The sequence below is a fragment of the Scyliorhinus torazame genome, chromosome 9 (genome assembly GCF_047496885.1).
Source record: "Scyliorhinus torazame isolate Kashiwa2021f chromosome 9, sScyTor2.1, whole genome shotgun sequence".
NCBI classification, from domain to species: Eukaryota; Metazoa; Chordata; class Chondrichthyes; order Carcharhiniformes; family Scyliorhinidae; genus Scyliorhinus; species Scyliorhinus torazame.
The window spans coordinates 55,439,526-55,463,745 of record NC_092715.1 but is presented as its reverse complement, the minus strand read 5'-3'; the positions used below and the strand labels follow the sequence as shown (position 1 = coordinate 55,463,745).

The 24,220-nt window shown below is 47.5% G+C and overlaps 1 protein-coding gene across 3 annotated transcripts in view; it reads right to left on the bottom strand.

The window, feature by feature from the left end:
• erbin (erbb2 interacting protein) overlaps positions 1–24,220 on the bottom strand; it is a 354,311-nt gene that overhangs the window by 120,533 nt on the left and 209,558 nt on the right. For all 3 annotated transcript variants that reach the window (XM_072515927.1, XM_072515929.1, XM_072515928.1), the window contains exon 6: positions 22,861–22,917. In XM_072515927.1, the coding sequence (XP_072372028.1) occupies positions 22,861–22,917 (57 nt within the window). The remainder of the gene's footprint in view (positions 1–22,860; positions 22,918–24,220) is intronic.

Genomic DNA, 24,220 nt, shown 5'->3' with positions numbered 1-24,220 from the left:
ACCTCCATAATTGCAATCATATTGTACCTCTGTATGTCACTTTGTGCTGTTAATTCATCTGCCTCATTGCAAGTGTTCCATGCATTCAGATACAGTGCCTTTAGACTTGTCTTTTTAAAACCTTTAAACATACATACTAAGGTCCTATTTGCTGCTCGCCCTAGTTTCCTCTGCCTTCCACTTTTGCTTTCTACTTTTCTGTCTTTCAGTTTTATCTTTGTTTCCCTCTCGTGTCTTCCCGCTCAGGTTCCCAATCCCTGCCACCCTAAGTTAAACCATCCCCAAGAGCACTAGCAAATACCCCTGTGACTCTATTGGTCCCAGTCCAATCTGATTGGATTAAGTAGATAACCAGTTGTTCACACTGTTTACACAGGTCCCAGATACCAACTTGCAGCAACTTAAACAGGCATGGGCAAGTCTAACTGAGGGCAGGCGCCATTCATTCACCCATTACTGAACATTTTGGCACAATAATATTCTTTCATTGTGCTTCAATCTGACAATGATCAGGCGCCCAAAGAACAAAAAAAAATATATCTTTAACTGATGCTAATTCTAAATACAGCTGCATCCTACTAGTCGAAACCAGCGGATTTGAAAACTAGATCTTGCAAAATCATGAGATGGACAAAAGATGAGCCTGAAAAGGGATGCTGGCTGCTTTTTGGCGAATTAACACAATTCCCTTCAGAAGATATTTATCAATATCTCACAGCTGTGCAGACTGAAAGCCTGAACCGATACTTTGGTTTACGTAATGTTCTAGAGTCTTACCAGATATGGATTGTGTAACAACTGCACTGCATGCCTATTATCCCAATTATATTTAGCACTGGGTCAAATAGCCAATCTATTCACCTCACACAATGTCATTCACACACATCGCTCAAATTGAAGAACAGAAATCTTCATTTGGAAAAGCGGATAGATGATTTTCATCTCGAGTTTTGAGCAGGGGTAATTTACTTATTAACACCTGGGTTATATATTTGTATTCATGTGTTTCATCTAAAGCAACTGGAGAATCCATTATCACCTCAATCAGACCATTAATAATAATACTTTCATCCCACTACCCCAAACATAATGCAGAACATAATGGACAAATATTGTTACCAGCATTTAGAGGAAGGTGGTACAAATTACAATGCCCAAATTCTGTTGAACCAAGGTACCCGTGTTGCTACTGTGGAATGAGCACTGTGGTAATATCACACACCACTGGAATGGTGTTCTCGATTCCAAATAACTCAATATTTGTCTCTGCGGCAGCACTGTACAAGAAACAACCTTGGACTAATGCAATGCTTAAAAGCCACTCACATTAATTAAGGTACTATACATTATCAGAATGATGTATCACATCATCACATTTAAAAAAAAATTGTTTTTAAAGAGTACCCAATTATTTTTTTTGCCAACTAAGGGGAGATTTAGTGTGGCCAATCCACCTACCCTGCACAGTTTTGGAATGTGGGGGTGAAACACATGCAGACATGGGAGAATGTGCAAACTCCACACAGACAGAGACGCAGGGCCAAGATCAAATCCGGGTCCTCAGCGCCGTGAAGCAGCAGTGCTAACTACTGCACCACCATGTCGCTTCCACATCATCACATTTGATGGAAAAAATAAAGCAATAAACTATTTAAAAACTGAAACACTAGAGCAACACGGTGGCACAATGGGTAGCACTGCTGCCTCATGGTGCCGAGGCTCGGGGTTTGATCGCGGCCCCGGGATCACTGTCCGTGTGGAGTTTTCACATTTTCCCCGTGTCTGCATGGGTCTCACCCCCCGCAAATTTAAAGATGTGCAGGGTAGGTGGACTGGCCACGCTAAATTGTCCCTTAGTTGGAAAAAATGTAAAAAAAAGAATTGAAACATTAACAGAGCCTGTTAATCTTAATTGAATTGAGCTCAGGTTCTGTACAATTGCAAAATGTTTGCCCAATGCCTAAATTGTGCTATTTGGGTCAAATGCATCATACTGTTCTTGTACGTGGAATTTATATGTCAATTGTTACAAGCCATCGTCTAGGGGGTTAGCAGTTCCTTCAGTTCATTTATTGTCACAAGCATGTGAAAAGACAGACTTGTTCTGTCAATCCCTGGGTACTTTGTTTGATTTTCCATTAAACATTCATACTGACACAAAAATTACCCCTCCACCCTGCCGTGGAATATAACTCAGCAGCACCATGCTGAATTGAAAGGTAAAACTGTGGTTTAATTATATGGACCAAGTTCACTCTGGACATATCTACCACCAGTGTTCAGAACAATAAAAGTGAAACATACAGGGATTATAAAATACAATCTATTTCTGACCCTTTCACACAGACTTCCACCATGAATCTTCCCTAGATCTTCATAGGCGCATTTACAGCTTTGTATTAAACTACATCCCAGTTTTTGTTTTTGCAATTACTCTTTGTCAGAAGTAATCAAAGTAGCTTCATTTCTATTAACTTTCCAGGCATGCACATGGGATATTCACAATTTGGGGTACTTGAGACGGAACTCTCAAAGGTGGAGAGAAAGGTCAATAGGTTAATGGGAGAGGGGGTGCGCAGGGTATCAGAAGGGATTGTGAACCTTTTCACAGTTATATATTTAGCCAGTGCAGAGAAGGTGGTCGCCCAGGATGGTCTTGGAAAATACAATAGACAAAATACTGAAAATGTTACAAATCAGAATGAAAAGAAAATGCTTTGCATTGGAGAGCCGAACACCACCATTCAGTCTGCAAGGTATGACCTTGAGCTTCCTTCTGGTCACTTACCATTTCAATTCTCTGCCTCAATCCCATTCTGGTCTTGGCATCCAACACTATTCCAAAGAAGCTCAACTTCTCATCGTTTGATCAGGTACCCCACAATCTTTGGACTCCAAATTTCAGTTCATTAATTTCTGATCATACCCATAGAGTCATAGAGGTCAACAACACAGACAAGGCCCTTCGGCTCATCGCACCTGCGCCAGTCAAAAACAACCACCTAACTATTCTAATTAGACAGGTGTTGCTACAGAGAGGAAGGCAGGTTTGGGTCTTCCGAACCCGATGTATAATTACTGGGAGGCGAATGTGGAGAAGATATGGAGCTGGGTCAGAGGGGTTGACTCCCAATGGGTCAGAATTTGAGGAGAGTTTGGGTAGGGGTCGAGATTGAAGGCGCTAGCGGCAGCGCCGTTCCCGGCGGCTCCTGGGAGATACTCAGGGAGTCCGGTAGTAATAGCGTCGTTGAGAATTTGGAGGCAGTTTCGACAGCACTTTGGGTTGGGGGCAGTGTCAGGGGAAATGCCGATTCAGGGGAACTATAGATTTGAGCCAGGGAAGTGAGATGGAAATTTACGGAGATGGGAGGAGAAAGGAATTAGGACACTAAAAGATTTGTTTCTTGGGGGTCGTTTTGCGGGATTGAAGGAGCTGGGAGCGAATATGGGATGGAGCAGGGGGACTTATGCAGGTTTGAGACTTTGCCAGAAAGGAGATACAGAGCTTCCCAGTAGAGGCGGCTTCATATTGCTGGAGGAGGTGCTGACGACAGGGGGACTGGAGAAGGGGCTGGTATCGGCAGTTTACGGGGCTATTTTGGAGAAGGAGAAGGCACCGCTCAAAGGAACAAGACAAAGTGGGAGGAAGAGTTGGGAGAGGGTATGGAGGAGGGGTTCTGGTGTGAGGTGCTCCAGAGGGTGAACGCCTCCACCTCGTGTGCGAGGTTGAGGCTGATACAGCTGAAAGTGGTGTATCGAGCGCACCTTACAAGGGCGAGGATGAGTCGGCTCTTTGAGGGGGTAGAAGATATATGTGAACGATGCAGGGGGGGGGGGGGGGGGGGGGGGGGGAGATGCAAACCACGTTCATATGTTTTGGTCCCATTCAAAGCTAGAGGATTGGTGGAAGGTGTTTAGGGTAATATCTAAAGTGGTGCACGTGAAACTGGACCCGGGCCCTCGGGAGGCCATATTCGTGGTGTCGGACCACCCGGTGTTGGAAACGGGCACGGAGGCAGATGTTGTAACCTTCACCTCGTTGATCACCTGAAGGCGGACCCTGTTAGGGTGGAGATCAACCTCTCCACCCTGTGCCCTGGCGTGGCGGAGGGACCTGAAATTCTTGACGCTTGAAAAGGTCAAATTTATGGGAGGTGTAGACCCGTGGAGATTTAGCAGACCTAGGAGTAAGGAGTTCTCGTTTTTCTCCTATGTCCATAAAGTCTACTCGCGAATAGACTTTTTTGTGCTGGGAAGGGCGTTGATCCCGAAGGTGAGGGGAACGGAGTATACGGCTATAGCCATTTCGGATGACGCTCCACACTGGGCAGAATTGGAGATAGGGGAGGAAACAGGAGGGCGCCCACCCTGGAGAATGGACATGGGACTAATGGCAGATGAGGGGGGGTGTCTAAGGGTGAGGGGGTACATTGAAAAGTACTTGGAACTCAATGATAATGGGGAGGTCCAGGTGGGAGTGGTCTGGGAGGCGCTGAAGGCGGTGGTTAGAGGGGAGCTGATATCAATAAGGGCACATAAAGGGAAGCAGGAGAGTAAGGAACGGGAGCGGTTGCTGCAAGAACTTTTGAGGGTGGACAGACAATATGCGGAAGCACCGGAGGAGGGATTGTACAGGGAAAGGCAAAGGCTGCATGTGGAATTTGACTTAAAGAAGGAAAAGGACCTGCTGCAATGCGGGTCCTAGAGACCTATTTCCCTCCTAAATGTAGATGCCAAGATCCTGGCCAAGGTAATGGCAATGAGAATAGAGGAATGTGTCCCGGGGGTGGTCCACGAGGACCAAACTGGGTTTGTGAAGGGGAGACAGCTGAACACGAATATACGGAGGCTGTTAGGGGTAATGATGATGCCCCCACCAGAGGGGGAAACGGAGATAGTAGTGGCGATGGATGCCGAGAAAGCATTTGATAGAGTGGAGTGGGATTATTTGTGGGAGGTGTTGAGGAGATTTGGTTTTGGAGAGGGGTATGTTAGATGGGTGCAGCTGTTGTATAGGGCCCCGATGGCGAGCGTGGTCACGAATGGACGGGGATCTGCATATTTTCGGCTCCATAGAGGGACAAGGCAGGGATGCCCTCTGTCCCCATTATTGTTTGCACTGGCGATTGAGCCCCTGGCGATAGCGTTGAGGGGTTCCAAGAAGTGGAGGGGAGTACTTAGAGGAGGAGAAGAACACCGGGTATCTTTGTAGTCGGACGATTTGTTACTATATGTGGCAGACCCGGCGGAGGGGATGCCAGAAATAATGCGGATACTTGGGGAGTTTGGGGATTTTTCAGGGTATAAATTGAACATGGGGAAAAGTGAGTTGTTTGTGGTGCATCCAGGGGAGCAGAGTAGAGAAATAGAGGACCTACCGTTGAGGAAGGTAACAAGGGACTTTCGTTACTTGGGGATCCAGATAGCCAAGAATTGGGGCACATTGCATAGGTTAAATTTAATGCGGTTGGTGGAACAAATGGAGGAGGACTTCAAGAGATGGGATATGGTATCCCTGTCACTGGCAGGGAGGGTGCAGGCGGTTAAGATGGTGGTCCTCCCGAGATTCCTCTTTGTGTTTCAGTGCCTCCTGGTGGTGATCACGAAGGCTTTTTTTTTTATAAAAAGGATTGAAAAGAGCATCATGGGTTTTGTGTGGGCCGGGAAGACCCCGAGAGTGAGGAAGGGATTCTTACAGCGTAGCAGGGATAGGGGGGGCTGGCACTACCGAGCCTAAGTGAGTATTATTGGGCCGCTAATATTTCAATGGTGAGTAAGTGGATGGGAGAGGAGGAGGGAGCGGCGTGGAAGAGATTAGAGAGGGCGTCATGTAGGGGGACTAGCCTACAGGCTATGGTGACAGCCCCATTGCCGTTCTCACCGAGGAACTACACCACAAGCCCGGTGGTGGTGGCTACACTGAAGATTTGGGGACAGTGGAGACGGCATAGGGGAAAGACTGGAGCCTTGGGGGGGGTCCCCGATAAGAAACAACCATAGGTTTGCCCCGGGGGGAATGGATGGGGGATATGGAATGTGGCAAAGAGCAGGAATAACGCAACTGAAAGATCTGTTTGTGGATGGGAAGTTCGCGAGTCTGGGAGCGCTGACCGAGAAATATGGGTTGCCCCAAGAGAATGCATTCAGGTATATGCAACTGAGGGCTTTTGCGAGGCAACAGGTGAGGGAATTCCCGCAGCTCCCGACACAAGAGGTGCAGGACAGTGATCTCAAAGACATGGGTGGGGGATGGTAAGGTGTCAGATATATATAGGGAAATGAGGGACGAAGGGGAGACTATGGTAGATGAACTGAAAGGGAAATGGGAAGAAGAGCTGGGGGAGGAGATCGAGGAGGGGCTGTGGGCAGATGCCCTAAGCAGGGTAAACTCGTCGTCCTCGTGTGCCAGGCTAAGCCTGATTCAGTTTAAGGTATTACACAGGGCGCATAAGACTGGAGCACGGCTCAGTAAATTTTTTGGGGTGGAGGATAGGTGTGCGAGGTGCTCGAGAAGCCCAGCGAATCATACCCATATGTTTTGGTCATGCCCGGCACTACAGGGGTTTTGGATGGGAGTGACAAAGGTGCTTTCAAAAGTAGTGGGGGTCCGGGTCGAACCAAGCTGGGGGTTGGCTATATTTGGGGTTGCACAAGAGCCGGGAGTGCAGGAGGTGAGAGAGGCCGATGTTTTGGCCTTTGCGTCCCTAGTAGCCCGGCGCAGGATATTGCTAATGTGGAAAGAAGCCAAGCCCCCGGGGGTGGAGACCTGGATAAATGACATGGCAGGGTTTATAAAGCTAGAGCGGATTAAGTTCGTTCTAAGGGGGTCGGCTCAAGGGTTCACCAGGCGGTGGCAACCATTCGTCGGATACCTCGCAGAAAGATAGATGGAATGGAAAAAAGGCAGCAGCAGCAGCCCATTATCGAGGGGGGGGGGGGTGGGGGGAGGAGGAACCAGAAGGACTCTCAGGGTTGTTAATATATACTGTATAATATGTATAGGTCGTTGCTACAGATAATTATATATTGGACTGTTAAATTATATTTTTGGAGAGTGTTACTTGTGATAAGGCAGTTGCAAATTAGGGTTAGTTTTCATTTTTGTTATTTATTATTTATTCATTTTCTGTTTATAAAATAGGTCATTGTTATTTGTGTTGTTATAATATTGTGTAAAGGATGCACAATGTACTGTGTTGGTTGACCAAAGATTTTCAATAAAATATTTAAAAAAAAAAGAAAAGGTCAAATTTGAACTGAGGGGAAGGATGGAGGGGTTCTCCAACTCACGGGCGTTATTCATTATACAATTTCGAGAATTGGATCACATCGAACATTAGGAGAGGGGGCTGGGAGGGTTGGGGGGAGGGGGGACTGTGTGTGTTAATGGTGACTACGGGTGATTCCTGATTCCTTTTTGTCATTTGTTTATGTTAACATGCAGGCTAATGTTTGGGGTTTGGTGGGAGGATGGGATCGTTGTTATTGATATGGGGATTGACATTACATTCGTTACTGATTATTGTTTATTGCTGGGTGTACATTTGGGAGAAAATGTGAAAAAGGAGAATAAAAAAAATTTGTTTTTTTTAATACAGGGACCAGTGTACATGCTCACCAAGGTCCCTCTAATCCTTGGTGCTTCCCAGGATCTTGCCATTCATCAAGCATTCCCTTGCCTTGCTTGTCCTGCCTAAGTGCATCACCTCACACATATCTGGATTAATTCTCTATTTAAAAAAAAATATTTATTAAAGTTTCTTAACACGATTTTTCACCCTCAACAAACCCCCCCCCCGGTAACAAAATAGAAAGAAAACGCACATAGCAAGATATAAACATGGTAAAACGATATGTTACAGAGCTTTGTACACTGGATTCCTCCCATACATGCCAGTTTTCCAGATCTTTCATGTGTTCTCTTGCTCAAATACCCCCTAGGCAGACCCCCCTTGCCCCCTCCCTCCCCCCCCCCTCCCCTCTGGGTTGTTGCTGCTGCTGACCGACCTTCATCTAACCCTCCGTGAGATCATCTAGGAACGGTTGCCACCGCCTGTAGAACCCCTCCACAGACCCTCTCAAGGCAAACTTTATCCTCTCCAGCTTAATGAACCCAGCCATGTTGTTTATCCAGGACTCCACGCTGGGGGGCTTCGCCTCCTTCCACATTAGCAAGATCCTTCGCCGGACTACTAGGGACGCAAAGGCCAGAATGCCGGCCTCTTTTCGCCTCCTGCACTCGCGGCTCGTCCACTACTCCAAATATTGCTAGCCCCCAGCTTGGCTTGACCCGGACTTTCACCACCTTAGATATTGTTCCCGCCACTCCCCTCCAGAACTCCTCCAGTGCCGGGCATGACCAAAACATATGGACATGGTTCGCCGGACTTCCTGAGCACCTCCCACATCTGTCCTCTACCGCAAAAAAACTACTCGACCTCGCCCCCGTCAAATGCGCTCTGTGAACCACTTTAAATTGTATCAGGCTGAGCCTGGCACACGAGGAGGAGGAATTTACCCTGCCTAAGGCATCAGCCCATGGCCCCTCCTCAATCTCTTCCCCCAGCTTCTCCTCCCATTTACCCTTCAGCTCCTCTACCAACGCCTCCCCCTCTTCTTTCATCTCCTGGTATATTGCCGACACCTTGCCCTCCCCGACCCATACACCCGAGATCACCCTGTCTTGAATTTCCTGTGCCGGGAGCAACGGGAATTCCCTCACCTGCCGCCTCACAAACGCCCTCACCTGCATGTATCTGAAAGCATTTCCCGCGGGTATCTCAAACTTCTCCTCTAGTGCTCCTAGGCTCGCAAACGTCCCATCAATGAACAGGTCCCCCATTCTTCTAATCCCCGCCCGATGCCAGCTCTGAAACCCCCCGCCCATCCTCCCCGGGACAAACCGGTGGTTACCACTGATCGGGGACCACACCGAGGCTCCCATTGCACCCCTGTGCCGTCCCCACTGGCCCCAGATCTTTAGCGTTGCCGCCACCACCGGACTCGTGGTGTACCTTGACGGCGAGAGCTGCAGCGGTGCCGCCCCCAGGCTTGTTCCTTTGCAGGACGCCATCTCCAACCTCTTCCATGTCGCCCCCTCTCCCTCCATCACCCACTTACGGATCATCGCCACATTTGCTGCCCAGTAGTAGCTCCATAGGTTCGGCAGCGCCAACCCTCCTCGGTCCCTACTGCGCTCCAAAAACACTCTCCTTACCCTCGGGGTCTTATTCGCCCACACAAACCCCAGAATGCTCCTGCCTACTCTCTTAAAAAAGGCCTTGGTGATCACGATGGGAAGGCACTGAAACACAAAGAGAAACCTCGGAAGGACCACCATTTTGACCGACTGCACTCCACCCGCTAGCGAGAGCGGTAACATGGCCCATCTTTTGAAGTCCTCCTCCATCTGCTCCACCAGTCTCGTCAGATTCAGTTTATGTAGGGCCCCCCCAACTCCTGGCTATCTGGATCCCCAGGTACTGAAAGCGGTAGATCGTCTATACCCCTTTCTTGGTCCCCGGCCTGTACTACGAAAAGCTCACTTTTCCCTACATTAAGCTTATAGCCCAAAAAATCCCCAAACTCCCTTGGAGTCTGCATGACCTCCACCATCCCCTCCACTGGATCCGCCACATACAGCAACAGGTCGTCCGCATAAAGCGACACTCGATGCTCCTCTCCCCCTCGGACCACCCCCCTCCATTTCCTAGACTCCCTCAATGATATGGCCAAGGGTTCAATCGCCAATGCAAATACAGGGGGGACAGGGGGCACCCCTGCCTCGTCCCACGGTACGAAAATACTCCGACCTCCGCCGATTCGTAACCACACTCGCCACCGGGGCTCTGTAAAGGAGCTTAACCCAGCTAATAAACCCTCCCCCAAACCCAAACCTACGCAGCACTTTCCAGAGGTACTCCCACTCTACTCGGTCAAAGGCCTTCTCCGCGTCCATAGCTGCCACTATCTCCGCCTCTCCCTGCACCGATGGCATCATTATCACGTTTAGGAGCCGCCGCACATTGGTGTTTAGTTGCCTGCCCTTTACAAATCCCGTCTGGTCCTCGTGAATCACCCCCGGGACACAGTCCTCGATCCTCGTAGCCATCACTTTTGCCAGCAACTTAGCATCCACGTTGAGGAGCGAGATCGGCCTGTACGATCCACATTGCAGTGGGTCCTTGTCCCGCTTTAGGATCAAAGAAATCGTCGCCTCCGACATTGTCGGGGGCAGAGTCCCTCCCTCCCTTGCCTCATTAAAGCTCCTCACTAGCAGCAGGGCCAACAGGTCTACGTACTTCCTGTAGAACTCCACCGGGAACCCCTCCGGTCCCAGGGCCTTCCCTGCCTGGATACTCCCCAAACCCTTGCTCAGCTCTTCCAACCCAATTGGTGCCCCCAAACCAGCCACCTCTTGCTCCTCCACCCTCGGGAATCTCAATTGGTCTAGGAATTGTCTCATCCCCTCTTCCCCCGCTGGGGGCTGGGATCTGTACAGCTCCTCATAGAAAGCCTTGAATGCCTCATTTATTTTCGTTGCACTCCGCACCGTAGATCCCCTTTTTCCTCGACTCCACCTATTTCCCTCGCTGCCATCCTCTTACGGAGCTGGTGTGCCAGCATCCGACTCGCCTTCTCCCCATACTCGTAGGTCGCCCCCTGTGCCTTCCTCCACTGTGCCTCTGCCTTTCCTGTGGTCAACAGATCAAACTCCGTCTGGAGACGGCGCCTTTCCCCAAGTAATCCCTCCTCAGGGGCCTCTGCGTATCTCCTGTCCACTCTTAAAATCTCCCTCACTAACCTCTCCCTTTCCATGCCCTCCATCTTCTCCCTATGAGCCCTGATGGAGATTAGCTCTCCCCTGATCATCGCCTCCCATACCACCCCCACCCGCACCTCCCCGTTGTCGTTGGCCTCCAAGTACCCTTCAATGTACCCCCTCACCCTCCCACACACCACCTCATCTGATGCAGTTCCACATCCAACCGCCACAGCGGGCGTTGGTCCCTCTCCTCTCCCAACTCCAGTTCCACCCAGTGCGGGGCGTGATCTGAAATGGCTATGGCCGAATACTCCGTTCCCTCCACTTTCGGGATCAGCCCAGAACAAAAAAAATCTATCCGGGAGTAGGCTTTGTGCACGTGGGAGAAAAAAGAAAATTCCCTAGCCTGCGGCCTGGCAAACCTCCACGGGTCCACTCCCCCCATCTGATCCATAAACCCCCTAAGCACCTTGGCCACCGCCGACCTCTTTCCGGTCCTAGATCTGGAGCGATCCAGTGCTGGGTCCAACACCGTATTAAAGTCCCCCATCCATTATCAGGCTTCCTACCACCAGGTCCGGAATGCGTCCCAACATGCGCTTCATGAATCCGGCATCATCCCAGTTCGGGGCGTATACATTTACCAATACCACCCACACCCCTGCAACTTACCGCTCCCCATCACATATTGCCCTCCATTGTCCACTACGATAGTCTTGGCCTCAAACGACACCCGCTTCCCCACCAATATTGCCACCCCTCTGTTCTTCGCATCCAACCCCGAATGGAATACCTGTCCTACCCACCCTTTTCTTAACCTGACCTGATCCGCCACCTTCAAATGTGTCTCTTGGAGCATAACCATGTCTGCCTTCAGTCCCTTTAAGTGCGCAAACACTCGGGCCCTCTTTACCGGCCCATTCAGGCCACTCACATTCCACGTTATCAGTGCAGCAGCAACCCTTTATTTCCCCCCCCCCCGCTAGACCCGTGTCTAGCTTTTTTGCTCCCCCCCATAACACTCCCGTAAGTCAGCTGACACCTGCTGACCCCGGCTTCCCCCACCGTCCCGTTGACCTCCCCGTGTGGGAATCTCCCAATCAGTGTGCGTTCCTCCATTCCCCCTTCCCGCCTTTCTTCCCTAGCGTAGGAAAAAACCCCGCGCTTTCCTGAGCCTACCCCGCCCCCCATGGAGCAGCTCCTTGTCTCTTTTCCCCCATCGCCATCCCCCCTCTCTCCCCCAGCCCGTGTAACATTTTCCCACGCGTGATTAACACCCTATATACAACAACCATCAAACATCCCGCCCCACCCCTCACAAACCCTCAGTTTGAGTCCAACTTTTTCGGTTTGAATAAAGGTCCACGCCTCTTCAGGCGTTTCAAAATAATGGTGCTGATCCTTGTATGTGACCCACAATCGCGCAGGCTGCAGCATTCCGAATCTATCCTTTCCGGTGCAGCACTGCCGTGGCCCGGTTGAAACCCGCTCTCCTCTTTGCAACGTCCGTGCTCCAGTCCGGGTATATTCGGATCTCCGCATTGTCCCCACCTACTGCTCCGCTCTTTCTTGGCCCATTTCAAGATCCTCTCTCTGTCCGTGAAACGGTGAAACCTCACCACAATCTCCCTTGGCGGCTCGTTAGCCTTGGGCCTCCTCGCCAGCACTCGGTGTGCCCCATCCAGTTCCAAAGTCCTCGAAGGGGGCCTCCGCGCCCATCATCGACTCGAGCATCGTGCTCGCATATGCCCCGGCATCGGCGCCCTCCACTCCCTTCAGGGAGACCCAGGATCCGCAGATTCTTTCTCCTCGACCTGTTCGCCAAGTCTTCGAATCTTCCCGCCCACCCTCTTGTGCAGCGCCTCGTGCTCCTCCACTCTCACCGCCAGGCCCAAGATCTCGTCCTCGTTCTCATTGACTTTTTTCTGCACCTCCTGGATCTTTACCTCGTGGGCCTTCTGGGTCATCCCTAGTCCTTCAATCGCCGACAGCATAGGCGCCAGCATCTCCTTCCGCAGCTCCTTGAAGCAGCCCTTGATGAACTCCTGCAGCTCCGGCCTGCATTCCACTTTATCCCCCGGCTGCCGCCATTTTGTTTTTCTTCCCTCGCTTCTCCCGCTGCTCCAATGCCGCTTTTTTGGCCGTTTCGTTTCTGGTCCGGTCCATAAAAGGTGAAGGGGGACCTCACTCTTCCCTTCCCACACGGAACGTCTTCAAAAAATTCCCATTGGGGGCTCCTCTAAAGAGCCCGAAAGTCCGTAATAGCGGGAGCTGCCGAATAGTGCGGCTTAGCTCTGCATCGCCGCAACCGGAAGTCCTGCCTTCAATCTAAGGCTATCCTCCTCACTTTTTACCACCCCACCAAGTTTCGTATTGTCTGCAAACTCACTGATAAACGCTTCGACATTCATCTCCAAATAATTTATATATACCAAAAACGGCAAGGGCATGACCTTATCAAAAGCCTTGCTGAAGTCCAAGTAGACTACGTCAATGTATTTCCTTCATCTACACACCTGGTCACTTATTTGAACAGTTCAATCAAGTTGGTCTGACATGACCTCTCCCCAACAAAACCCTGCTTGACTGTTCTTGATTAGCCCTCGACTCTCCAAATGCAGATTAATTCTGTTTCTCAGAATTGCTTCTAATAGTTTCCCCCTACCACTGAGGTTAGACTGACTGGCTTGTAGTTTCCTGGATTAGCCCTTCCTCCCTTCTTGAATCATGATACCACAGAGACTATCCTCCAGTCCTCAGACACCTCTCCTGGGGCTCGAAAGGAATAGAAAGTTTCATTCCATTAAATTTGTCTCCTTCTAAGCCCGCCAGACCACTCAATCTCCTCTTTTATGTTAATTTCTTTAAGTTTGTCACAGTCCTTCTCCATGGTTTCTATCTCCACACCGTCCCTCTCACTAGTTCACGGACACAAAGTATTCATTTAGAACCTTAGCTCCGTCCTCCAGTTCCACACACAAATTACCGCGGTCCTTAATGGGCCTAACCATTCCCTAGCTAACATAGAACAACAGAATTCCTACAGTGCAGAAGGAGACCATTTGGCCCATCAAGTCTGCACCAATCCACTGAAAGAGCACCCTTCCCAGACCCACCCCCCCTCCTCATAATCCCACCTAACCTGGACATCCTTGATCACGAAGAATGAAAAATGAAATGAAAATCGCTTGTCACAAGTAGGCTTCAAATGAAGTTACTGTGAAAAGCCCCTAGTCGCCACATTCCGGCACCTGTTCGGGGAGGCTGGTACGGGAATTGAACCGTGCTGCTGGCCTGCCTTGGTCTGCTTTCAAAGCCAGCGATTTAGCCCTGTGTAGACCAGCCAGAAAGGGACAATACAGCATGGCCAACCCACCTAAACTGCCCATCTATTGGCTGGGGAGAGGGGGAGGGAGGGAGGGAGAGGGAGAGAGAGGGAGAGGGGAGAGAGAGAGAGAGAGAGAGAGAGAGAGGGGAGAGAGAGAGAGAGAGAGAGAGGGGAGAGAGAGAGAGAGAGAGAGAGGGGAGAGAGAGAGAGAGAGAGGGGAGAGAGAGAGAGAGAGAGAGAGAGAGAGAGAGAGAGAGAGAGAGAGAGAGAGAGAGAGAGAGAGAGAGAAAGAGAGGGAGAGGGAGAGAGAGAGGGAGAGGGAGAGGGAGAGGGAGAGAGAGAGGGAGAGAGAGAGAGAGAGAGAGAGAGAGAGAACTGGAGCACCTGGTGGAAACCCACACAGATACAGGGTGAAAGTACAAACTTCACACAGTCACCCCAGGCCGGAATTGAACCCGGGTCCCTGCGCCGAGAGGCAGCAATGCTAACCACTGTGTTACCGTGCCGTCCTTTTACTCTACTTGTACTCGTAAAACAACTTTGGATTTTCCTTTATTTTACCTGCCAGTATCCTTATATTTCCAGTTTTTGCTCTCTGAATTTCCTTTTTACGTTCCCTCTTGCACATTCTATACACCTCTAGGGCTTTTGCTGTTTTGCTCCCTCTATATTTTCCATAAGCCTCCCTTTTTCTGGTTTCCAATGCTGTATGTCCTTCAATATCCAAGGTTCACTGGATTGGTTCACCCTTTTTCTTTATTGGAACATGTTGGCCTAGTACTCTCCCTATTTCCTCCTTGAATACGTCCCACTGTTTTTCCCCACATGTACCTAAAAGTGTCTTCTCCCAGTCCACTTTGGCCAAATGATATCTGATCTTATTAAAATCGACCTTCCTCCAATTTAGAATCCGCTGTTTTCATCTTTCAGACAACATGTACTGGTCATGATTCTGCTGCTGTTAATTACAACACCATCTATTGTTTCTTAACCTGTCCCATTGCCATGCCCTTCACCTTGCACCTTTGTGCTTGTCATTTAATCTCTCCAGTTTTCAACCAGGCCACAGACCTTCCTTTTATTTATTCCTTCCCCTCTAACCCATCCACTTTCCCTACCTCTGTGTTCATTTAAAATCTCCCAATTCTGTTGAAAGATCAGACTTGAAATGTTAACTGTTTCTCTCTGCATGGATTCTGGTTGAGCTAATTGATTTTGGAAAATGGCCTTTCTAAAACTGAAGTACAAACATGTTTTTCTCCTGCAAATGAAAGCAATTGATGCCCTTTCCCAGAACTTTTTTTTTTTACATTGTTTCTTAAATCAGGGTTTTCAGAGATTGCCAATAATGCACGAACATTGAAAACTTGTTTGTTATTGTTTTCAGAGGAAGACTTGGCCAGCTTTCGCATGCACATGTAATTCACATCATGTCTCGGTTTGGATCCAGCAACTTTTGAGCCAGGGTTGTGATCGTGCTTTTTGAGTGGATATTGTTCTTCTAATACTGGAATAGCTGCCTTTGAATCAACTCTGTTCATGAAAACTCCCCTGCTGCATGCATGGTTTACAAGCTTATGTGGAGTTAGGCTGGAATGCCTGCCATTTGTAGAATAGTGCTCCATCTGCAGTTTGCAGACTGGGTGCCATACACAGCCAGCAATTAGCTCAACTTAATTGTTCAGGCAAATTTTTGATCGTCAAGGGAGTCGAGGGTTAGTGGAGCCGGGCAGGATAGTGGAGTTAAATCTACAATTGGATCGGCCATGATATTATTGAATGGCGAAGCAGGCTTGATGAGCCGAAAGGCCCAACTCCTGCAACCATTTCTTATGATGTTACTCAACGTTAATCGTGACAACGTTAACGCGTTTAACACCGGCGTGAACGGGCTGCTGGGAGTACTGATTCTGGCCCCTACAGGGGGCCAGCACAGCGCTGGAGCAGTTCACGCCGCTCCAGCCTCCCATCCCAGCGCGAACTGTGCGCCGCAGGATGCGTGCATGTGCAGTGGCACCGGCACCAACCCGCGCATGCGTGGTGGCCTCCCTCAACGCGTCGGCCCCGACGCAACATGGCGCGGGAGTTCAGGGGCCGGCGCGGAAGAAAATAAGCGGGGACAGCTAGAGGCCGTCCCGCTGATCGGTGGGCCCCGATCACGGGCCAGGCCCCATCAGAGCCCCCCCCCCCCTCTTGGCGCAGAGTTCCCACCGGCTGCGACCAGGTGTGGCCGTCGCCGGCGGGACTCTGCCTCTTTCGAGCGGCCGCTCAGCCCACCCCGGGCCAAGAATCAGCGGCCCGGCCGCATACAGCGGCCTGCGACCAGCGCCGTGCCAAACGCTCTGCGGAGAATCACGTGCCAGCGTCGGGACAGCATGGCCCAGTTGTGGGGATTCTCCGGCCCGGTCCCGGGCTGGGAGAACCCCGCCCCCCCATGTTAATACTTTCGTCAGTAACGCATGCTAAAATTACAAAGGAGAGTGCTTAATGCCAAAATCTTTTATTGTTTTGAAACACACACTGTAACTTAAGTGAAACAGTGCAATCTAACTAAATCTTTGCTCTTGCTTCTGGCTAATGATATTAATTAAACTTGATCTGTATTTTTCAGTCCATCATATGGTCATGTAGTGCATTATTAGAGAGATCACGTTTACAGTCTGCGTGCTCTATTTCCAGTGCATACCGCAATGTTTATCCAGAGACCAACTATCCCAAGTACTTAACTGTAAATTAGTATTAAAATAACGAATATAATTAAAGAAATAATCAGTACATAATGCACAAGAAGAAAAATGGTTGCCCACATATTGAAATTATTGGCAACAATGTGAAATAGCTCCAGCTATTTCAGATATGGTAGCTCAGGTGGTCATGTTACTGGACTAGTTTTTTTTTTTGAAAGCATGTGCAGTAATCACCAAGCCAGGAAAAAAGACACTTCTGCAGCGGCTAGCTGTAACTCTCCGAACCCTCCGCTGAATTTCATCAGGGGACAGTCTTCAACGATGCAAGCCATGGATTGGGACACTCCACAGCTGCTTTCCGGGTTTGAGACTAGTAATCCAGTGGCTGGGACTAATTATCTGGAGACGAGAGTTCAAATCCCAACATGGCAATTGGGAAATTTAAATCCAATTAATAAATTTGGAATAAAAGATGAGTATTAGTCACTGTGCCCATGAAACTATCAGATTATTGAAAAAAATCTACTTGGTTCATTTAAGTTCTTTATCCTTATCTAGCCTGGTCTTGTCTAACTGCTGACCCACAGCAATGTGGTTGACTCTTAACTAGTGTGCAAAATGGCCTGACAAACTATTCAGTTGAATTCAAGGAAGTGGCTTACCACCACCATTTGAACGGTTAATAGCAATGGGCAATAAATGGGCCTGGCCTTGCCAGAGACACACTCATCTGAATGAATTTTAAAAATACACAAGGACCATTGAAGAAAGGCCCAAGCAAGGGAGACTGATATGGTAAAACAGTGCCAAGAGCCAAAGACGGGGCATTGCCCAGTTATTCACATTGTACCAGAAATCAAGACAATGAAAAGTAATCAAATAGCTAAAGATTTAATTCATAGAACTAAGGAAAGAAGCCAAAGGTAATTATACTTTATAAATCATGGCTCTTCAATGGTTAACACCCGAATGTAAATAACCCAGCCCCACTCACTTTGCTGTATTTACATAGTCCACTGCATGAAAAAGAACAGCCAAGGTGTTTCGCAGAAGTAAAATTAGACCAAGAACAGATAAGCCAAAAGAGATATTAAGAATTGTGACTAAAACCTTGGTCATTGATTTTAAGGAAAGCCTTAAAGGGGCAGGAGGTATATGGCAATGGGGTGGAGCTTGATGGGAAAATTCTACAACATAGGTTCCAGACAGCAGGCGGTATGACACATTTTGCACATTTGCCACAACCAGGCTTTTCCAATAGGTAGCCATATTCAACATCCAATGGGACCTGGTTTCTCAACATGTGCAGAAGCAACTAATAATATTGACAGAGCAGCGCAGAGAAGGCATTATGGCACCACTATCCCAAAACCTAAACTACAAGTTCTCAAGTGCTTTAAGAAAGCACTTAAATAAGAGTAAATAATTTACCATAAAATGCAGGACAAGATAATAAACTGAAAAAGTCAGTCACAAACTAAACACATAACGGCAGTCTTATCATAGAATCCCTACAGTGCAGAAGGCCTTTCGGCCCATCGAATCTGATTCGACCCTCTGAAAGAGCAACCTAACCTGGACCCAATCCCCCACCCTGTCCCTGTAATCCCAGTTAGGGACAATTTAGCATATCCAATCCACCTAACCTGCACATCTTTGGACTGTGGGAGGAAACTGGAGCACCTGGAGGAAACCCATGCAGACATCGAAGAATGTGCAAACTCCACACAGACAGCCACCCGAGGCCACTAAAATTTCTGCTGGGGTTGACAAGATAGCAACCAACAAATCTTACTCAAAGGAATTGAATTCTTTGCACTCCCACTGAGACCAGTTATCTTAGCAGAAATGAGATCCTTCAGGCTTGAAAAGTTCAGTTATACACTACCTTTAAAATGCTTTCAATTGTACAAGATCCATTAAATTCTTCACTGGAAGTCATGAACACGTATAGAAATTAAAGCCAAATCTTCTCACAACTATTATTCAGAAGAACACCAACAGATTCCATCTCCAGAATAAAAGTCATGGCTCATTGTATTAGTAAAGTGAGAAGTATCAACTTATAGAGAATGTCTCCAAGGTATTTAATTGCAAAGTGCCCGAAACACATTTATAATCCTGGGGAACAAATATCTTTTATCCACAAATAGGGGTGAATTTTAGGTCATTACAATTTGCCATTTGAAATGAAATGAAATGAAAATCGCTTATTGTCACAGGTAGACTTCAAATGAAGTTACTGTGAAAAGCCCCTAGTCGCCACATTCCGGCGCCTGTTCAAGGAGGGTGGTATGGGAATTAAACCATGCTGCTGCTTCACAGCACCAGGGTCCCACGGTTTGAGTCCCGGCTTGGATCACTGTCTGTGCGGAGTCTGCACGGTCTCCTGTGGGTTTCCTCCGGGTGCTCCGGTTTACCCCCAGAGTCCAAAGATGTGCAGGTTAGGTGGATTGGCCATGCTAAATTGCCCTTGGCAAAACCACCAAAATGGCTAGGTGGGGGTACTGGGTCACGGGGATAGATGGAGGTGTGGGCTTTAGGGCGCTCTTTCCAAAGGCAGGTGCAGACTCGATAGCACATCAGTGCAAAGAGTATTTTCAACCATCTTCAGTCAGAAGTGCTGCGTGGTTGATCCAACTCAGCTTCCTCCCAAGGCTCCCACCATCACAGATACCAGTCTTCAGCCAGTGCAATTCACTCCACTCCATGTACTATCAGGCGGCACAGTAACACAGTGGTTAGCACTGTTACTTCACAGTGTCAGGGTCCCAGGTTCGATTTGGGTCACTGTCTGTGCGGAGTCTGCATGGGTTTCTTCAGGGTGGTCAGATTTCCTCCCACAAGTCCCGAAAGACGTGCTGTTAGGAATTTGGACATTCTCCCTCCGTGTACACGAACAAGTGCCGGAATGTGTCGACTAGGGGCTTTTCACAGTAACTTCATTGCAGTGATAATGTAAGCCTACTTGTGACAATAAAGATTATTTTAAAAAAAGAAACAGCTGAAAGCTTTGGATACTGCAAAAGCTATGGGGTCTGATGACATCCTGGCTAGAGAACTGAAGACTTGACCTCCAGAACTAGCCGCGCCCTAGTCAAGCTGTTTCAGTACAGCTAAAACACTGGCAACTACCCAACAGTGTGTAAAATTGCCCAGGCACATCAAGTCAACAAAAACCAGGACAAATCTAAACAGGTCAATTACTGCCCTAACGATCTACCATCAACCCAAGTAATGGAAGGTGTCATCAACAGTACTATCAAGTAAGTGGCACTTAGCAATAATTTGCTCACTAACATAAAAGCAAAATAATATAGATGCTGGAAATCTAAAACAGAAACAAAAAGTGTTGGAAACACTCAACAGTCTTGCAGTGTCTATGGAGCAAGAGAGAGAGACAGAGTTAACATTTTGAATCAAAAATTACTTCTTCAGAATTGAAGGAAGGTCGCAATGCTGTTGAAAGGGGGGAGGCAGCAGAAGGACAAAAGGGAAGTTCTATGATAGGATAGCAGTAAAGATTAGATGGCAAAGATGTCAATGAACAAAAGGCAAACAGTGTGCTAATGGTGTGAAGAAGAGTCATATTCAACTTGAACATTAATTTTATTGCTCTCTCCACAGATGCTGTCTGATCTGCTGAGTATTTCCAGCACTTTTACAACTGCTCACCACCAATGCTCAGTTTGGATTCCACCAGAGTGATCTGGCTCCAAACCTTATTCGAGCTTTCGGCCAAAAATAAACAAAAGAGCTGAATTCAAACATTGAGTTGAGTGGGACTGCACTTGACATAAATGCAGCATTTGATCGAGTGTGGAGTCAAGGATCCAGCAAAGTCAATGGGAATTGGCAGGGAACATTCTCTGCTGTTTGCAGCCATGCCTAGCACAATAAAAAAAAGTTGTCATTGTTGGAAACCAATCATCTCAGCTCCAGGACATAACTGCTGGCATTTCTCAGGGTCATGTCAAGGCCCAAACCTCGTCAATGACCTTGCCAACATAAAATCAGAAATGAGGATGTTCACTGTCATGATGTGGAGATGTCAGCGTTGGATTGGGGTAAGCACAGTAAGAAGTCTTACAACACCAGGTTAAAGTCCAACAGGTTTGTTTCGAATCAATAGCTTTCAGAGCTCAGGAAGGAGCTGTGCTCCGAAAGCTAGTGATTTGAAACAAACCTGTTGGACTTTAACCTGGTGTTGTATGACCTCTTACGATGTTCACTGTGACTCTAATGTTCAATACTATTCACAATTCCTCAGATACTGAAGTAGTCCATGCTTGAATGCAGCACGACTTGAGCAACATTTAGGTTTGGGTTGACAAGTAGGAAGAAATATACACACCATGAAAGTTCTAGACCATCTCCAACAAGAAAGCATCTGACCATCTTCCCATGACAGACAATAGTATTACCATGACTGAATCCCCGACAATCAATATCCTAGGGTACCATTCATATTAAAGCAAAATACGGTGGATGCCTGGATTTGAAATAGAAACAGAAAGTGCTGGAAAAACTCAGGTCTGGCAACACCTGTAAAGAGTGAAACAGAGCTAATGTTCTGAATCCAATATGACCGTTCCGAAGAAGCCAAAATCAGAAGTACTGTGACTACGTGGGTAGGTCAGACAGAGGCTGGAAATTTTACATCAAATATCTAATCTCCTGACTCTCCAAAGCTTTTCCACCACCTACAACACACAGTGGCAACAATTTGTCCCATCTACATAATACACTGCAGTTAAGTGGGGGTTATTGGGTTACGGAGAAAGGGTAGATACGTGGGCTTCAGTAGAGTGCTCGTTGTAAGGGCCGGTGCAGACTCGATGGTCTGAATGGGCTCCTTCTGCACTGTAAATTTGATGATTCTATGAACTCGCCAAACCTACTTCATTAGCATCTTTCAAACCTGCAGCAGCAGACACGAGCGTCCCTTCAAGTTACACACCATCCTGACTTGGAACCACATCACTCTTGCGGTGGAAGCCGGGTCACTGAATATTTTTAAACAGAGGAAGACAGATTCCCAAGAATCTAAGGCTACTGGAGGTAGATGGGAAGCTAAACACAAACAGATCAGGCATGAGCCTATTGAATGGTGGAACAGGCTTGGGGGCGGCGGGGGGGGGACAGCTCCTATTTTGTATGTTCCTTCACTGTTGCCGAGCAAAAAACCTGACACTCCTAACTGAACAGTGGGTGTACCTACACCAGATGGACTGCAACAGTTCAAGAAGGCAGCTCACAACCACCTATGCAAGGGGATTAGGGATGAGCAACAAATGCTGGCCTTGCTGGCGATGCTCACATCTCGTCAGTTAATTGAGAAAAAAAATGCTGCAATTGACAATCATTTCCACAGCATTGAATTTTTTTGTTTTAAATGATACGATGAAAAGGTTTGAATGATTATATTTAGCTGAAAACTTTTTCTGGGACTGCATCAGTTAATATACACTACCATCAAGGACATATCTCTGTACCAGAATAGTGTGACATTTATTTCCAGCACTCCAAAAGTGCTTGGAGGGAATTACATAAATTTTGCAACCTTTTGACGGACAGGGATTTGCTGCTTGCTTTCCTATTCGCCCATCAGATCTCGAGTGTCTGGAGCTTCAGACCTTTTGATGTCAATCTATTTTTAATATGCACACTCACAATCTTGCTATTAGCAGAATTGTGATTAACTTGGTCAGCTTTTGTTTCTTTCATTGATATTCACATTGCGACACAGAGAACAGACTTGGAAAAGCTACTGGGCCCGACAGTCTCAAACAGCTGCATTATTATACCAAGTTGAAAGAAGATCATGGAACCGATAATTCCACTGTCATGCGGCTGTGAAATATTTCCTCACAGCCAGTTCACTTCACGATGCTACCAGCATTCATCAATGACCAACAATTCACAACTCCATAAAGGTGCCAAGCAGAGATGGAAAAGGAGATGTTATGACTAAAAACACACTGATGATTTTAATTTAAATTGAGCAGACAGAAAACACTGGCAAATGAGATAAAATTTCAAGATATACAAACTGTTATTAAATACAGAAAAATTCTTACTTTGGCAACATCTTCAGTTGATTTTCACGCAGTTCCAATATTTGCAATTTGGTCAATCTGGAAAATAAAGAAGCAAACAATTCAACCACCCATCAACTTCGATTCCATGCAAGATACATGGAGGTAGTACTATATATTAATCAACATTCATTTAGGTAGCACCTTTATCATAAAATACACTCACAACCCTCCACAAACAAATGCATGCAAGCTCACTGGCCTCTAACTCAGAAACAGAGAGAGATTAGGAAGATTAATGGAAAATTCAGCAGAAGAAATGGATTTATAAAAGGAGCAGTTTTTATTTTCATCAAGTGAAAAGAGGCTCGAGAATTTTCAAGAAGCTGTACTCAGCTGGAGCCAAGTTGATCAATGGAAGAAAATGATGCACAAAAGCTTGAATCTTAGCGACGCAAAGAGATATAGGATTAAAGGAGAAAGATTGGGGTAGCTGTTAGGATTTGTAGGAGAATTTTAAACTTAGTGCTGAGGAAGACTGAACAGCAAATATAGACAACAGCACTCTGGGCAATTTGGAATCAATGAAAGATGGACACTGATTGCAGGGAGACCTGCAAGGAGGATACAGGAACAGTTTAGCTGGTCGCTGCCGAAGATATGTAAAAGGGTTTCAGATGCAACAGGGGCTGCAGTCAGAGAACGGAGGGAGGGGAGAGCAAAGGCGGCCACTGTTGCAGAAGTGGATGCAAGTGCTCTTAGCAACACAGTATGTGCCATTTAAAACTCTCTTTAGGGTTTCAACAGATGATAGGATTGAAGCCATCTGGTTCAGCGTAAGTAGTCAGATAAGTTATGCAGTCAGTAGCGACACCGCCGAATGCTTAGTTGGAGCGAATGATGTGTCATCAATCTTCCCAATTCCAAGCTGGAAGTTGATCCATGGGTGAGTAAACATAACTATTACTGGAGACACACTATCTGCATTCAGTGGAATGTATCGAAGTCATGTGTCCGAGAAAAACATATCTGCAGGAAGTGTCACCGGCTGCAGAAATTTGAGCTCTCTTATGTTTTGAAACTCAAGCAGCGACTAAAGTCATTGCACTGCATCCATGAGGCAGAGAACTACATGGATAGCACCTTTCAGGAGGTGGTCAAAACACAGGTTTGGAACATGCAGGCAGAGAAGGAATGCATGACCACCGGCGCAGCTTAAGGGAGCCAGGCAGGTAGTGCTGGAGTCTTGTGAGTATAGGAACTGAATATTCAAGGATATTCATTATTTCGGAAGCATAAACAAAAAGGAAAATGAGATGGGGTAGCACTGTTCATCAGGCAAGAGATCAGTATATTAGTGAGAGAATCTTAGATTGAAGGATCAAGATGTAGAATCATTTTG